General features: G+C 40.7%; 3 protein-coding genes across 6 annotated transcripts in view; all 3 read left to right on the forward strand.

Moving 5' to 3' along the window:
* bcor (BCL6 corepressor) overlaps nucleotides 1-2341 on the forward strand; it is a 36520-nt gene extending 34179 nt beyond the window's left edge. For 2 of the 3 annotated variants that reach the window (XM_077727619.1, XM_077727620.1), the window contains 2 exons: nucleotides 468-621; nucleotides 1280-2341. In XM_077727619.1, coding sequence (XP_077583745.1) covers nucleotides 468-621; nucleotides 1280-1646 — 521 coding nt within the window. In that variant the 3' untranslated portion in view covers nucleotides 1647-2341. The remainder of the gene's footprint in view (nucleotides 1-467; nucleotides 622-1279) is intronic. The other variant, XM_077727621.1, reaches the window with a different exon arrangement.
* A 391-nt stretch (nucleotides 2342-2732) lies between these two features.
* atp6ap2 (ATPase H+ transporting accessory protein 2) lies at nucleotides 2733-5278 on the forward strand. The gene is made up of 9 exons (XM_077727622.1): nucleotides 2733-2897; nucleotides 3460-3590; nucleotides 3755-3883; nucleotides 3964-4059; nucleotides 4123-4260; nucleotides 4331-4384; nucleotides 4444-4593; nucleotides 4730-4849; nucleotides 5000-5278. The coding sequence occupies exons 1-9, from the start codon at nucleotides 2804-2806 to the stop codon at nucleotides 5192-5194; spliced, it is 1107 nt and encodes a 368-aa protein (XP_077583748.1). The 5' UTR covers nucleotides 2733-2803; the 3' UTR covers nucleotides 5195-5278.
* Nucleotides 5279-6066: 788 nt separating this feature from the next.
* On the forward strand, nucleotides 6067-13815 carry LOC144203966 (sentrin-specific protease 7). Of its 2 annotated transcripts, none has more exons than XM_077727615.1 (22): nucleotides 6067-6236; nucleotides 6780-6868; nucleotides 6948-7055; nucleotides 7145-7354; nucleotides 7466-7572; nucleotides 7845-7951; nucleotides 8167-8482; nucleotides 8658-8827; nucleotides 9444-9575; nucleotides 9662-9695; nucleotides 9909-10112; nucleotides 10203-10678; nucleotides 10997-11124; nucleotides 11190-11306; nucleotides 11390-11506; nucleotides 11583-11678; nucleotides 12101-12276; nucleotides 12346-12377; nucleotides 12509-12552; nucleotides 12632-12700; nucleotides 12779-12929; nucleotides 13347-13815. In XM_077727615.1, exons 4-22 carry the CDS (start codon nucleotides 7224-7226, stop codon nucleotides 13479-13481), a joined length of 2742 nt encoding a protein of 913 aa, XP_077583741.1. In that variant the 5' UTR covers nucleotides 6067-6236; nucleotides 6780-6868; nucleotides 6948-7055; nucleotides 7145-7223; the 3' UTR covers nucleotides 13482-13815. The 2 variants fall into 2 exon arrangements, with proteins under 2 accessions (XP_077583741.1, XP_077583740.1); XM_077727614.1 differs by having other exon boundaries at nucleotides 6958-7055.
* The last annotated feature ends 667 nt before the right edge of the window (nucleotides 13816-14482 follow it).

A 14482-nucleotide genomic window follows, 5' to 3' on the forward strand; every position in this document is an offset into this window, starting at 1 on the left:
TTAGCCTTACTAAAGATTTTATGTGGGCCGGACCATTTAAGATATAATATTTAGATTTTTTAATTAAATGAATTAAAAGAACTGGATTAAAATCCCTGAATATTCAGTTGTTTATAGAGCTAAAACAATGTTTATTTTAGCTTTTTATATATTTTTAGATTTCACAAAATGATTTTTTAACTAAAAACATGGATTAAAAAATGACAATTATTAATTCCAAAGTGGGAAAATCAGGAAATTTAATATACATCTATACTCTCCATTATAATTTGATCCTAAAACACAAAGTTTTACTAAGTCTAATTTACTTTCCCGGGCCGCACAAAATGATGCGGCGGGCCAGATTTGGCCCCCGGGCCGTCACTTTGACACCCATGCGTTAGATGCATGAAAAATTAGTCATCACCCCAAGGAAAAGTTTGTGGGAAAATGATATTCTCCGGCTCACTCGATGTGGCGCCTTTCAGAATCTGCCGAGGAAGGCGGAGCCTACGACATCCTGGCCGACCCGCCGGGACCCGACGAAGACGACGGTGACGACAAGAGGGAGATGTTTGAATTTGAGTTCTCCGACCGGCCCCTGCTGCCGTGCTACAACATCCAGGTGTCCGTCTCGCACGGGTGAGCGTCCCGACATTCCCAAGTGTTGGGAATAATGCAGCACTTTTCGCCCCCAAATTCGGCACACGCGAGCCACTATTCAAATTTGACTTTTTTAAGACCTGATGATTCAAATAGGTGGCACGTTTTAACCATGGGATTAAAAAAAAAGCAAAAAGAAACCAAAAAAACGATGCTAAAGTCGTGACTTTCTGCATGTTCAGATTTTCAGCCACTGTTCATGCAGACGTCCAACCATTGACCTGTCAATCATTATACGCAGCACTTGGATTGGTCGTGATGTCACTCTGTTTGTGTTCATTATTCCACACACACAATGAGTAGACTATTTTTTTATACATGTTCTGGCAGCCTATGTATTTTGTCTTTATATTTATTTTTTTATTTTTGGGTTCTTAAAATGCTTTTTGTTAGCTTTTTCTAGCCTAAAACAGCTAACGCTAACTTTAATTTGAGATTTTAGACTTTTTTTTTGGTTTATAATTGGATTGTTGGCATTTTTTTATAGTGTACGTCATCAAGTAAAAATGAAAGTTGACATTTGAGTACTTTTTTTTAATTTTTTTTATATATTTTCAAATGCAGAATCTCCGTCATGGCCCCGGCCGGCCAAGCCGGGAAGGGCCATCCCCGACTAACGCTCTCTTTCTCTGGTCAGTCCTAGGAACTGGCTTCTCCTGTCCGACGTGCTTCGTCGTCTACGCATGTCGGCCCGCGGCTTCCGCCAGGCCTTCCCCCACATGGCGGTGGTGACCGTGTCGGAGGCCGAGTTCTACCGGCAGGCCTCTCTGTCGCAACTCTTCTCCTGCCCGGAGGAGCTGGAGGGCTTCCAACCGGACAGCAAAGAACTTCTGGACCTGGTGGAGGACAGTGGCGAACTAGCCGCCTTGCTGGGCTCCACATTGGAGTGCCTGGACGACCGCTGGGAACAGGCCAGGGACAAACTCAAGGACAGGATCAAGGCGATTGGCCAGGCCAGACCTCCTCCTCCACCTCCTCCTCCTCAGCAGCAAGCACTGACTTGACCTTCCTTTTTTTTTTCCTCCCCGCACGGCGCCACGGACTCTACGTGGAGACTTTTGGACCTGCCGGTTGGCTAACCCGGCCTGCGTTAGCTTAGCCGCCATATACTTGACTCTCATTAACTGACGGTCGTATTTTTTATAAATTAATATATGTACAAATAAATATAAATAAATATGTATGTACATATACGTGCGTGCGTGCGTGCGTGCGTGTGTGTGTACATAGTTTTCTTTCTGAGAACCAGACGGCGTGTCAACGCACATTTTTTGTTTTTTTTGGGAAACCTGACGGCGCGTCGACGCGGCACACGTGCATGCGTGCTAATTGAATGTGTGATTTGAGTTAAAAGGCGGAGCACATGATGTACAATTTGTTTTGGGGGGTTTATTGTTTTCTTTTTTTGCCTTTTATTTTGAAATGTTCAAATTGTGCTTCCTGTCCCGTCTGTAATTTAACACGCAAAGCTGCAGCGTTGATTGTATCTTAAAAGTTTTATTGTAATACTTATCTTCACCTTTTGGCAAAGAGCTCGTGTAAATATCTAACAGTGAGGCTACTGCAGTAAATCAAACTTTTTGGGGGTGTTCATTTTCTTTTGTTTTAACTTTGTAATTAAAATATCTCCTAATTTGTATTTATATTTTACAAAAAGAAGTTGCTTTAAAAAAATAAATATATAAACTGCAAGATGAAACGTGCGTGCCGCTCCTTTAATTATGTGGTTAAGTTCGGCGTTGGTGGGACTAAATGGAGCTAAATGAATTGGGTGTCAATGTCAAATTAAACCGTTTAGCCAAATTGCCCGCGACGCTGCAATCCGACATTGCCATCTTTGGGAAGACGTTTGTATTGTTTCCAATTGCCTTTCTCTTAAAGAACACGCACGGACCCACAGTGCCCCCCAAAGTTTAATATGGGGACTGTATTTTGTGCAAAACATTCTCGATGGAACAATGCTCACCCTTCAGCCTAGCTAGCTATTCGGACAAAAAAATAGACATTAGACATAGAAATGACTCCTATGTCGCATTTAAGCTTCCAACTCTGACTTAAGATTTCTCCTCTCATATACATGATATCTAACCACTCATGCGACCTTGACTTCCGGTGACCATGTGATCCAGCGTGACTGCTTCGATCACGTGATCTCATCCTAATGCGAAGAGAAGCCAAAATGTCGCCGACTGCTCGGTCGAGGATGGAGGCGCTGTCTTCTGTCGTGTTTGCCTTTCTCTTTGTCTACGCAAACGGTAAGAATTATCAATAAATAGGTTATATAATCGTTTAATTGCATTTTGAACGCATGTCTTATTATCGTATCGACAATAACCGTCGTTGTGTACTTGGCGTCACTGTGAGCGGGTTTCAGCTAACCGAGCTAGCATCTCATGTTTTCATTCATTTAATTTGTATTGCTGTCATCCATGCATCTTTTCTTGTCAGTATCGTAGCTATCTATATGTTGCGCATTTTTTTCAATCGGCCTGCTAACAAGGGTTGCTTAGTAATGAACGTTACCGCACTGCGTTTATGTCTACCATGGACTTCAAATTTGAAATATTTGTCTAATTAAAAATGGCCGCCACCCCTTCTAATAAACCACAATAATCCAACGATAGGAACGAAATGTAGCTATTTCTGTAAGGATAGTGAGTCGCGTGACAGGATGTATAACAAGGAAGTTCCTTGCCATTTTTGTCACGAATACTGCCTGGCGATGTTAAAAAAAAATTGGGGAGGCTATTTCAACACGTAACAAACACAATTTGGATCATTTTTTTTTCTAATGGATTCTATCCCTTCATTTTGTAGGAGTCCGTGGGGACACTTTGACGGTTCTTCAGGCTCCAGACTTTGTATCCTTCCAGAAAGGAGAATGGCCCATCTCTGGTGAGAAGATCCCTGACTTGGTGGCCTTGACCATGGGCTTCTCTGTTCAAGAGGTATGCTATTATTACTTTAGCCAACTTTTTCTCTTACTTGATTGGATATGAATTTTCTTCACTGATTTCAAATCTGCCATTTTTTTTATTACATTCAGGTTTATTTTTTTCAATCCATGACACACTTGCATTTTATTCAATAGTATTGTCTTTAATCCCTTCAGGATCTTTTTTGGCCTGGCCTACAAGCCGGTCCCCTTTTCCAGCGTCCCCGTGCTAACATTTTGGTTGTTGTCCGCGGAGTTGACAGCCTTACTTTTCCTCAGAGTGTGGCCACATACCCCTTGGAGAATGTGAGTTGGACTGGATTTGGATGAGGACCAAAATACATGGACCTCTGTTCGCTCATAAGGTTTTTCTTGCTTTTCCACAGCCGGTGCCATTCACTTTAGATGGCGTGGCGGAGACGGTCCACTCCCTGTTTGCTGAGGACACGCCTGTTGTGTTGCAGCTCGCACCCAGCGAAGAGGTACGAAAAAAATTTGAGGCCATTGTACAAAATTCTTGAATAAATATTATTAATATAATATAGAGGCTGTATATGCTGGGCAAGGCCAATGCCGTGTTCGAGGACCTGCCGGTGACCTTACAGCAGATCCGAAGTCGCCTGACACAAGATGGCTCCGTGCTGGCCACTCTGCCTCTCAATTCCCTCAGCAAGAATGCAGAGGTCAGTTTCAATGGGTGCCACTCTTTTATGATCGCATATCATTGGAGCTCCAATCCTATAATGTCTGCAGGCTGATTTGCTGTTCCTGTCTGAGATCCAAGTTCTGCATGACATCACCGCTCTGGTAAGTTGTCGTCGGGTCGCCCAACTGTCTCGTGTTGACTGTGTGAAGTGATTTTGCAGCTGCAGAGGCACAGGCACCTAGCCAAAGACCACTCTCCAGACCTTTACTCGCTGGAGTTGTCGGGCTTGGAGGAGCTGAGTCGCGTCTACGGAAAGGATTCTCCTCAGTACCGCCATGCAGTCGCCCTGCTCTCCACGGTTCTTCAGAAGGTAAAGAATGTAGTCATTTTTTTAACATAAATTGCAGCTGTGAGTAAAAAGCTAAAAAGACATTTGGATAATCTCATCTGAAAGTCTGGTTTTGAATTGAGAGGAACTAAAGATGTATTTTTTTTTCCATCAACAGTTTGGAGAGGACGTATATGCCCTCTACAGTAATGGCGCTGTAGTGGAGGTCGTGACCGTGAAGAACTTTGAAGCTCCTCTCACCCGCAAATCCCGATCCATCCTGGAGTCCAAACAGATTGTAAGTCCTCGTTAGCGTTTCCTAATTATTCTCAAAGACGACATTTCACGATGCGTAGGTCACATGACGCACAAGTGACAGTAGCAACTGTTAGGTTTATCACTAAGAACAGCACAGTGATTGAAATGAATTGTTAATTGACCATTGCAGAGCAACCCGGGCAGTCCATACAACTTGGCCTACAAATACAACTTCCATTACGCTGTGGTCTTCAACATTGTGCTGTGGCTCATGATCATACTGGCCCTCGCCGTGATTGCAGTCAGTTACAGCCTGTGGAATATGGACCCGGGTTATGACAGCATCATCTACAGGATGACCAATCAGAAGATCAGGATGGACTAAGAGGAAAGAAAAAAACGTGGACCCTCAATCACTCCATCCCCTTCAATGTTGGTAGTCATTGTTTAGTGCTTTGTGAAACGTACGGTGAGTCAGCAGTAAGTTAAAGTTGCTCTTGTTGTGTTTGAATGTGAGTATCAAAACGACTACGCATCATTCCAGTGTTTTTGTGTGTGAATTCAATATGGGAATGATTTAAGTTAAACCCAGCACGTGTATATATATATATATATATATTGAAAATACATTTGGAACTCTATGAAACTGCTGTAAGTGTGACGAGATTGCAGAGAGAAAGTACATTGCTTGAAATAACATGAACGTCAATTGTAAGCATTACACAGTAAGTGCGTGAGCTTTAACGTTATGAAATTAATAAATTATTTGTCTCCCAATTCTCAATGTTTTCAGTGATTAGTATTGTGGATGCCACGTTGTTTTGCATTGAGAAAAGGGTTCCTGGTTGACGTATATCATCGTAGCTGTGTGGTAGAAATTCACTTTGCAGCTCTTTAAAATAAAAGATGGTTTAAGCCTAGAGGAAATGTTTTGAACACGAACAAACATTTCTCTCTCTTTGTGCAACAGAGAATACTCTCCCCACAGTTTTTTGCAGTGAGGAACTGCTGCCTCTTATTTTGTGTTTCCTATAAACTGCACGGGCGGAAACGCACAAACCTAAACCAAGGTTACCACCAGGTGAATTTGTGCAAAAAAAAAAACTTATATTAGAGGAATTAAGAAACTCGGCAGCGTTTATATATTCAAACTGCAAATATAAACATATATAATAACAAACTAAAAAAAATGAAATTTAAAAATCGATTTTGTCCACTATACTGAAACACTAACTTCTCCTGACGTAGTTTCCGGTTCAACCCGGATGTAGCCACATTGCCCCCTCTGTGTCTCTCGTGAACGGCCGTCCAATTTGCTACCTCTAACGGCTTTTTAGCATTTTTACACGATCATCATGAAATATTTGGCCTTTTAATAGTTGTCTAGAGCCTCCCTACGCAAGATCCAAGCTTAACTCCTGAAGATGGTAAGATTTCAGTCATCGATCTTGTGCATCTTTGTTCGAGTGAGCTAGCGTTGCTACATGCTCGCGTGGCTAACAGCGGTTATCATTTTTAGTTTAAACGTCCCCGTTGAGATCGGGGGTAAAAGACGAAAATAATGTGCGATCACTGGAAATAAAATAGCATTCAAATATTGATGGCCAAATTAAACGTAGATCGAGTCGATCGTGAAGGGATTCTTATTTTTATCGTGTGTATGTATATCTATGTATATGGACAGGGGGTTTAAATTTGCGGTCCAGGAAGCAGTTGTTGTCATCTGGACAAAAGCTGCATTAATTAATTTTATAGATGTTCTGTAATACTACAGTAATTCTAAACAAAATGAATTTAAGCAATATTTAAATTCGTAAAAAATAAATTAAAGCAACATAAAAAAAAAAAACTTTTTTTATTTAAATGTGTGGCTTTTTGCTGTGCTCAGGGAACTGCATTTTTAAAATCATAATACGTTTTTTTTTTTTTTTTAAATTGTCATAGCATTGTATTGCTTGTCTTCATATTAGTATTGCAGCTGCACCTCACAATTTTGGCAGTCATGACGGACCCCCCGAAGGCCTCAAAGCTGCCATTAACAGTCAAAAGGCAGAAACTGGTGAGTGGGAGTCGTCAAGGGCAGGACAGATTCATTTAGAATTTGATTTGATCTTCAAATTTATTACTAATACTATTAGTTCTGCACAGGTGTGCTGCAACGCAAATCAAGGTAGAAAACTCCCCAAAAAAGCATCCCAAACATTTGATCACAATCATGCCGCCGTGGTCAAATGGGGGATAAACAAGTAAGTCAACATTCTTTAAGACATTTATCCAAACAACTTGTTTTAAAGTGTGTGTCCTGAATTGAAAAATGGCGTCCCTTGTTCCACAGAAAAAGACTCTGCCTGGTCTTGACCGATGTGTTAAAGACCGACATTGGCAGGTCTTTTTTGGACAAGCAGCAGGGTAGCATGTCCCAAGTGGACAGCGAAAAAATACCGGATCCCGTCAAATGTGAAAGCCAAAAACCACCCAAGAATGAAAGGGACAAAAACACGCCACCAAAATCTGTCCAGATGAGCAGTCTTTCATCCCAACGCAGGTAGCATGTCTCTTTCATGACATAAATTTCATCATGGAGTTTTGAAAAGTGGTTCTATGTCATCATTATTTCTCTCATCTTAAAAAAATATCCAATTTTGTGTGTCTATAGGCCGCACCAGAGAAAGAAGTTACCTCACACAGACAATGGGGAGGAAAATAAAGACGTGGAGAAGATGGTTATCGTCAATACAAATGGGGAAGACTATGGAGTTGTAGGTGGGTTATAATGGAAAAATATTTGAAGTAAAACTAAACATTTTTATGAACAGCTTTGACATCTTGAAGGAAAAAATATTGCATGTCTTCATTGGGTTCATTTTAGTAAAAAAAAAAAAAACATACATAACCCACTTATATACAGTCATGCATACTTGCTAGCATTTTGCACTTTGCAGGTTAAATGATGTGATTTTTTTCGTCCTTTCTTGACAACACATTTTTTTAGTGGCAATGCGGTTGTCAGTAATTGTGGTGTTTTTTGTCGACAGACTGCGGCTTGTCAGTGAGCTGGAAACCATTAGACGATGCAGGAGACACTGATGACTTTCCCCCAAGTTCCCCTGAGGACATCAAGGCTCAAGAGAAACACTGTCTGGTGAGTGCACCCCTAAATCATTCTAACATGATAACATTTGGAATTGGACTGCATGTACACCACCTCCATTTTTAATAAGAATCAGAATTATCTTTAATTGTTTGTGAGATTCGAACCATTTTAGAAGAAGAAAAAAAGATAGGCTTGACTGTTTCAATTGATTTTTTTTTAAACTTAATCCATAAAAACTGAAACATGGTGTCTTTTTCACACAGGAACAGAAGAGAAAACGAAAGGCCTTCAGATGGATCACACTCAACGGAGCATGTAGCCCAAAACGCCAACGAGAAAGCGTGCTCCGGCTCACTAGTGAACGCGGAGTAGGCGGGGGACTGGCCTCCCTTGGCCCGTTGGAGCCCGAACAAGACCGCCCGTCGGACGACGGCGTAGCCCCGCCCACCGTGGAAGCAGTGCCGTGCCTCGTCCCAGTCGCCAACCCCAGTCTGGGGTTGGGAGTGGTCATCGGATCTCCCGCTTCCAGCTGCTTGCCACCACAGGACGACTCGGAGGAGGCCAGCACCGCTGACCTGAGTGAGTATACGCAAAAAAAATGGCTCCTAATCTATATTTTTAATTGACATCACATTTTGTATGGTATTGGACTTGGATCCATTTAGCATGCAACAGGGAAAATGGATGAAAGCTTATGTATTTTTGAAAATGCAAGTCAGTCTTTTTAACATATATTTTTTTGTTTCTCTTTCAGTTGTACTGTCTAGCGACGATGAGGAGAGCGACGACATTACCCGACATCTCGCCCGATGTGCTAAGACGGCGCCCTCGGACCGAGACATTGAGGCTGAGCACCGTGTGCAGCCGTTGTTGCTGGAAGCTGTGTCCAAAGAACTCGACGGTCCTCACTTGCAGAATGTGGAGGTGGGCTCAATGTGTCAATGAGATGCTGATTAAAAATGATAAATAGGTATTTTAGAAAATAATCATAAACCAGCTTAGTGGAGCCCATCATGCAAGGGATTTTTATTGTTCATAAACTAATTTAATATTACATTTATAGAACATGTTAGATTTATAAAACAAATTCCCAAGCCAAAATATGCATGGGTCACACTTATTTGTATCCCCTTTTTACTCTTTCAATTTATTTTTATTAATTTTTTGACTTTGAATTACTATTTATATATATTTTTTATTACAAACGGCTTTTTTTATTAGGATTTTTTAAAAGTTCTCTAACCTATTACTCCGCAAATTATTTTTTTTTCATCCAAGATAAAAATAAATGGAAGGGGTCATAAGTAGTGTATCCTCTATATTGGTCATCCATGCATGTCTCCAGCAGAGGGGGCTTTTAGTAAAAGTGAAGCTCAAGCCTTCAAACTATATTACTATTACATTTTTTTTCTGGTGCAGTAGACTAGAATGTAAAACCTATATTTGTACAGTACAAAAAAAATGACCATAAAGTTTGTCTTGTGCACTTGATACCTTTGCAATATGGCGTGTATGTAACTGACTGATTTCTACTATACAGGTTTTGCATGTGGTTGTAGGAACGTCGGGGTCCGTTTCACCCGCCCCCACAATCGAACACTCTCTCCTCGAGTTACCCTTCACCTATGTGATCTGTGGGGGTTACAAAGGAGAAGCAAATGGCAAGCTCACGGTAAATAATTAGCCGTCCCCCAAATTATCCTTTCGTTCTAAGAAGCAGATCTGGATGTGAACATACTTTTTTTTTCCCCTTGACAGGTATTGAAAGAAAATATCATCATACCATTAAAAGGTAATGTTCCCTAGACCCTGTTACACCATCTCAAGTTAGCGGGTTGAAAAAAAGATATACATAGCATAGTTATATACATATAACTAGTATATTGGGCACTATATGAGATTGAATTTTGCAGAAAAAGAATGGATTTTGATGGTATTTTTTTATTATTCTTAATAAGTTTGTTGATTGGTTTGATAAGGGATCATGCTGTCATCTCATCCTTAGACTTGAACCAGGAACTTGAGGTCTCTGTGACCTTGGAGCGAGCCCAGTTGAGGAGGTACAGCATTTGGGGGCCGGAGGAGGTGGCGTCCAGCTGGATCTGCGGTGAAGCTGGCGCCGAACCTTGTACCTTCCTCTTTTTTTGTATAAGCCAAAGTGCTGCCATGAAGGTGCAAATGGATCTCGACTGCCTATTTAACAAACCGGGTAAACTAACCACTGCTAATAATACAACTGACTCAGTTCATGCCCGTGTAGAATAACAATCTACTATGGAATGGTTTGTCTCCCCTACAGAAAATCCCAGTCCCTTTCTCTTGCTGGCTCTCAAGGAACCTCTAATAGGCATGGACAGGGCCGTATTGCGCTCTCTCCTGGAAATGGACTGTCATGACGCGATGTCAATAGAAGAAAGCAGTGAACTTGATCTGAGGGACTTTGTCAATCCAAGTGTTTCGCTGGAGGAGAGTTTGGAGCTCGTCAGAGCCAGCGGGCAAGACCCTCAGTTGCTTCGGTGGCTCGGTCTGGATGATGGCGTCTCGATATCTGAAGCGGGGGCCTGGTGTTCCTCCTCCGATTCGGAGGTGGATGATATGAATGAGATGGCGCCGGAGCTTGCCGCGTTGCTGGACGTGAGCAGGCTGATGGAGCCGGAGACAACTTCTGTTGAGGAAGAGGAGGAGGACGAAGAAGAGGAAAAAGAGGAGGAGGAAGAAAAGGAGGAGGACACTGGAATGCAACACTTGGCAGATGAGGAGCAGACAACACAAGGGGTAAAAACTAAAAAAATCTACATTAAATTACTGTTAGGTTCATTTTTAGTTATCTTTAATATATAAAACAATATAAGGATGATTCTAAAATACCTAATTCGCTCTTGCATATATATATATAGTATTCCAGAATAACCCCAACCCTAATAACTACTTTCATTTTTCGCTATCCAAAACAGTAGCATACATCATTCACAGGCCTTTTCAATCAACTACACCAGTAGCAATCCTATTGTTAATAATTCAAATGTGTAGTATTGAAAAAGTTTGCAGTAAAAATAAATAATGATAACTAAATCGACATACCTGTCTTTATAGGAGGACAACAAGACAGGCAGCCCTCTCTACACACTTTGTCGGCGTAGAACGATGGGAGCGTACACGGTGACAATGTGTCAACCAGACTCGACTTGGGTTAAATTCAAACATCAAGGCCTTTCCCACCAGTAAGTCCAATGGATCCATGAAGCACTCACATCTTCACTGACATTTATTATTATTATTTTTTTAGTTTGATCCAGTTCCCTCCACCACCACTCAAAGGCGGAATCACAGTGACAATGGAAGACCTGCTGTGTCTGGACAAAGGCCAGTACCTCAACGACGTCATCATCGACTTTTACCTCAAGTGGGTGTCCCCTGGCGACCATCGTTCGACCAAATGCTTCCGTTAGGTGAAACAAAAGTGTTTTTTTTTTCCCCTGGGTTCAGATACCTCCTCCAGAACTCTTCGCGGTCGGTGGTGGAGCGCTCGCACATCTTCAGCAGCTTCTTCTATAAGCAACTCACTCGCAGAGACAATGCCAGTGAAGGCACCGCCACGGAATCGTAAGTTTTTGCTTCTCGGTGCTTTTAAGAATCATTTTTTTTCTTCTGTTCTCATCTTATTTTTTGTTTTAATTAGTTGTCAGAGACAGAAACGGCACCAGCGAGTCAAAAATTGGACACGCCACGTGGACATCTTCAAAAAGGACTTCCTATTTGTTCCTGTCAATCAAGAGTAAGTGGATGTCAATGGGAAAATGCAACATAGGAGAGCATCTAGTTTTACAATCTTTTTTACAAATACGGAAAAGTTTTGAACCCTTTTTGGAACAGCAACATCAAATTAAATCAAAGCATTTGCACTTTGTTGCAAATTTAGTCACTTTGCAGAAGCCACTTCAACGCTATGTTAAATTTGTGGCAGCAATTTGAAGCTAAATTAGCTGTTCTGCTTCTATACTTATTCCTTAAAGTAATATAACTACTATAAGCTCTTTAAATGACAAATCACATCTTTTTTTTTTCTTGTAATATTGCAGCAATTTTAATTTTGTAATATTCTGATTCCCATGTCATAGTCCTTTTTTTTTTTTTTAACCTGTCTTTTTCTGGCACTTTCTGGTATGTCGTTATGCTAATTTACATTTTTTTTTTTAGGGCTCACTGGTATCTGGTGGTTATCTGCTTTGCTGGACTGGACAAGCCCACGTGGGAGCCGTGGAAAGAAAGTAACTTAAATGGGGTTGATGGGTCGCCACAGCAGGACAAAGCCGGAGAATCTCCACAGGCGACAAAGTTGAAAAGCAGCAACAGTGAGGACGACACGCAACATGGTATGTCCTCACAATTGATACAGTCATCTATTGCACCATCACTAAATTTATTCCCTGTGTTCTATCTAGTAAAAGAGCCAAAAGCCTTTTCCAGCAAAGTGGTGAGTCTGAATTTAAAGCACAATCTCTATTAGATTAGATAACTTTATTCATACTGTATTTGGGTAGCAGTAGCAAGAGAGTGAGAGTACAGACACAGAAAAATGACATTTTCTTTTTGCTTTTCTAATAGGACTGCACAGAGAAAACCTGCAATAAGTACTTGGTTTCAAAGATGTGAGTAGGCACAATATGGCTGCCTTCTTTTATTTTTTTTGGAACACAAGTATTGAATTGTGACTCCTGTTTTCTTTAGGCCTTGCATTCTGATCATGGACTCCCTCAAATTGTCCCTTCACGGGCGCATTTTTAAATTGTTGCGAGAGTGAGTAAACTCTTCTTGGTAGAGGTTTGCATTTCAAGGCAAAAACATAAATTTTTGTTTTTATTTCTGTTCTGTCAGGTACCTACAATCGGAATGGGAAGCACGCCGGGGCTCGTCGCGGGATTTCGGTCCAGACCAGATGAAAAGTTGTCACTGTCAGGTGCCTCTACAGGACAACAGTAGCGATTGCGGCCTGTACTTGTTGCAGTACGTCGAATGCTTCCTCAAGGTAGGAAACTCCATTTGTACTACAGTGAAATATTCTAACATTTAGGCTGTTTATGTCAATAGCAAGTACTTTTATATTATTGGTATGAGTATTTTTTAACCTCCCAATACTAGACCAAAAGTACAGTCATTGCTTATCACAAATTCACAACTACGATTTTTTTTCCAATAATATTTAAAAATATACAAATTTTTTTTTAATTTTTTTTATTAAGTTCAGAAAAATGCAAAATATTCATACTGAAACTCGTAAGCAAAATTTTTCGTTTATCGCGGCCATGTCTGTTCTACATTAACCGTGATATTCGAGGGATTACTGTAGTTTTGTGTATAAAAAAAACTAAGTTATCAGCAGTTAGTTCAGTTAGTCCCGCCCCCTATTGAGTGGCTAGGTGGCTGATTGGGTATGTTTTGCCAGGACCCCGTGGTGCACTTTGAACTCCCTCTAGACTTACATCGCTGGTTCCTACGGCGACAAGTACGAAGAAAGCGAGACGAAATCCGCGACCTGGTGTTGCAGTTATACCGACAGCAGAAGACGTGCAAAAAATGAGTGGCAAGGACGCGGCCCAGACAACAATTGGACCGTGAGCGACCCTCCTTTTTTTTTTAACTTAAATCCGACCCCCCGCCCACTCGCTCTTTACTACACAAACGACGGCCAAAGATGTCTTAACTGAAGTCAACGTCAATTTTCCTTGTTTGACCATAGAACGTTTTTTATAGTGTTTTATCTCCGTTATTTGCGAGTTCTTTTCTAATAATTATGATGCTCATTATTTAATTTCTACACAAAACTCACCGGTCAAGCAAATGTGTCGGGGAAAAAAAGTTCATTTCCAAATGTAGTTTGATCAATACATAAATCATTCTTTTTTTGGAATTCATTTGGGCTGCCGATATTTTCATTGATTCCAATAATTTGGGTTTTCTGCTTTGGCATTTCTCATTAAGGGGAAAAAAATATTAAGTATTTTGGCAAAAAGGGGTAAGTATTTTCAGGTGAGGAAAAATAGTTAAAATGCCATCTTTAAAAAAGATATCTTAAAAATATATTTACTGCTCTATAGAATATTTAAATTAAGTGTAACATATTTTCAAAAATAATGATAAAAGTATTCTAGACAGATTTAAAAAGAAAAAAAAAACTTGTATTGCATTGCTGTTTGCTCTGCTTTGGTGCTTAGTCACAATGTAGCCAAAATAGTATTACTTCCTATTAGCTTGTTTACATGACAGTGCCAGCCCTTCTAATCTGGTCAGAGGTTTACACTATTGGCTTTAAGTGTTCATTTATTGTCCTCTCAGTGGGACTCGCCGTGGTCAAAGTTAAGCATGCCCCGTCCGTCATTGCTCGTAATCAGACATTCCTCTTCCAAATACCTGAGTCATAGCTAAGTACCAATTTGTCTACTAGGACAGTTATAGGTGCTTATACCACATGTAGCAGCAAAAATTAATAAAATCCTCAGGAAAATCACAACAAAAATATGTTAATACATCACTTTTTTATAAAAATTCAAATATGCAGAATAAAATAGTGAAATTCTCTTA

This window comes from Stigmatopora nigra, chromosome 11, assembly GCF_051989575.1.
Source record: "Stigmatopora nigra isolate UIUO_SnigA chromosome 11, RoL_Snig_1.1, whole genome shotgun sequence".
In the NCBI taxonomy this organism is placed as follows: domain Eukaryota; kingdom Metazoa; phylum Chordata; class Actinopteri; order Syngnathiformes; family Syngnathidae; genus Stigmatopora; species Stigmatopora nigra.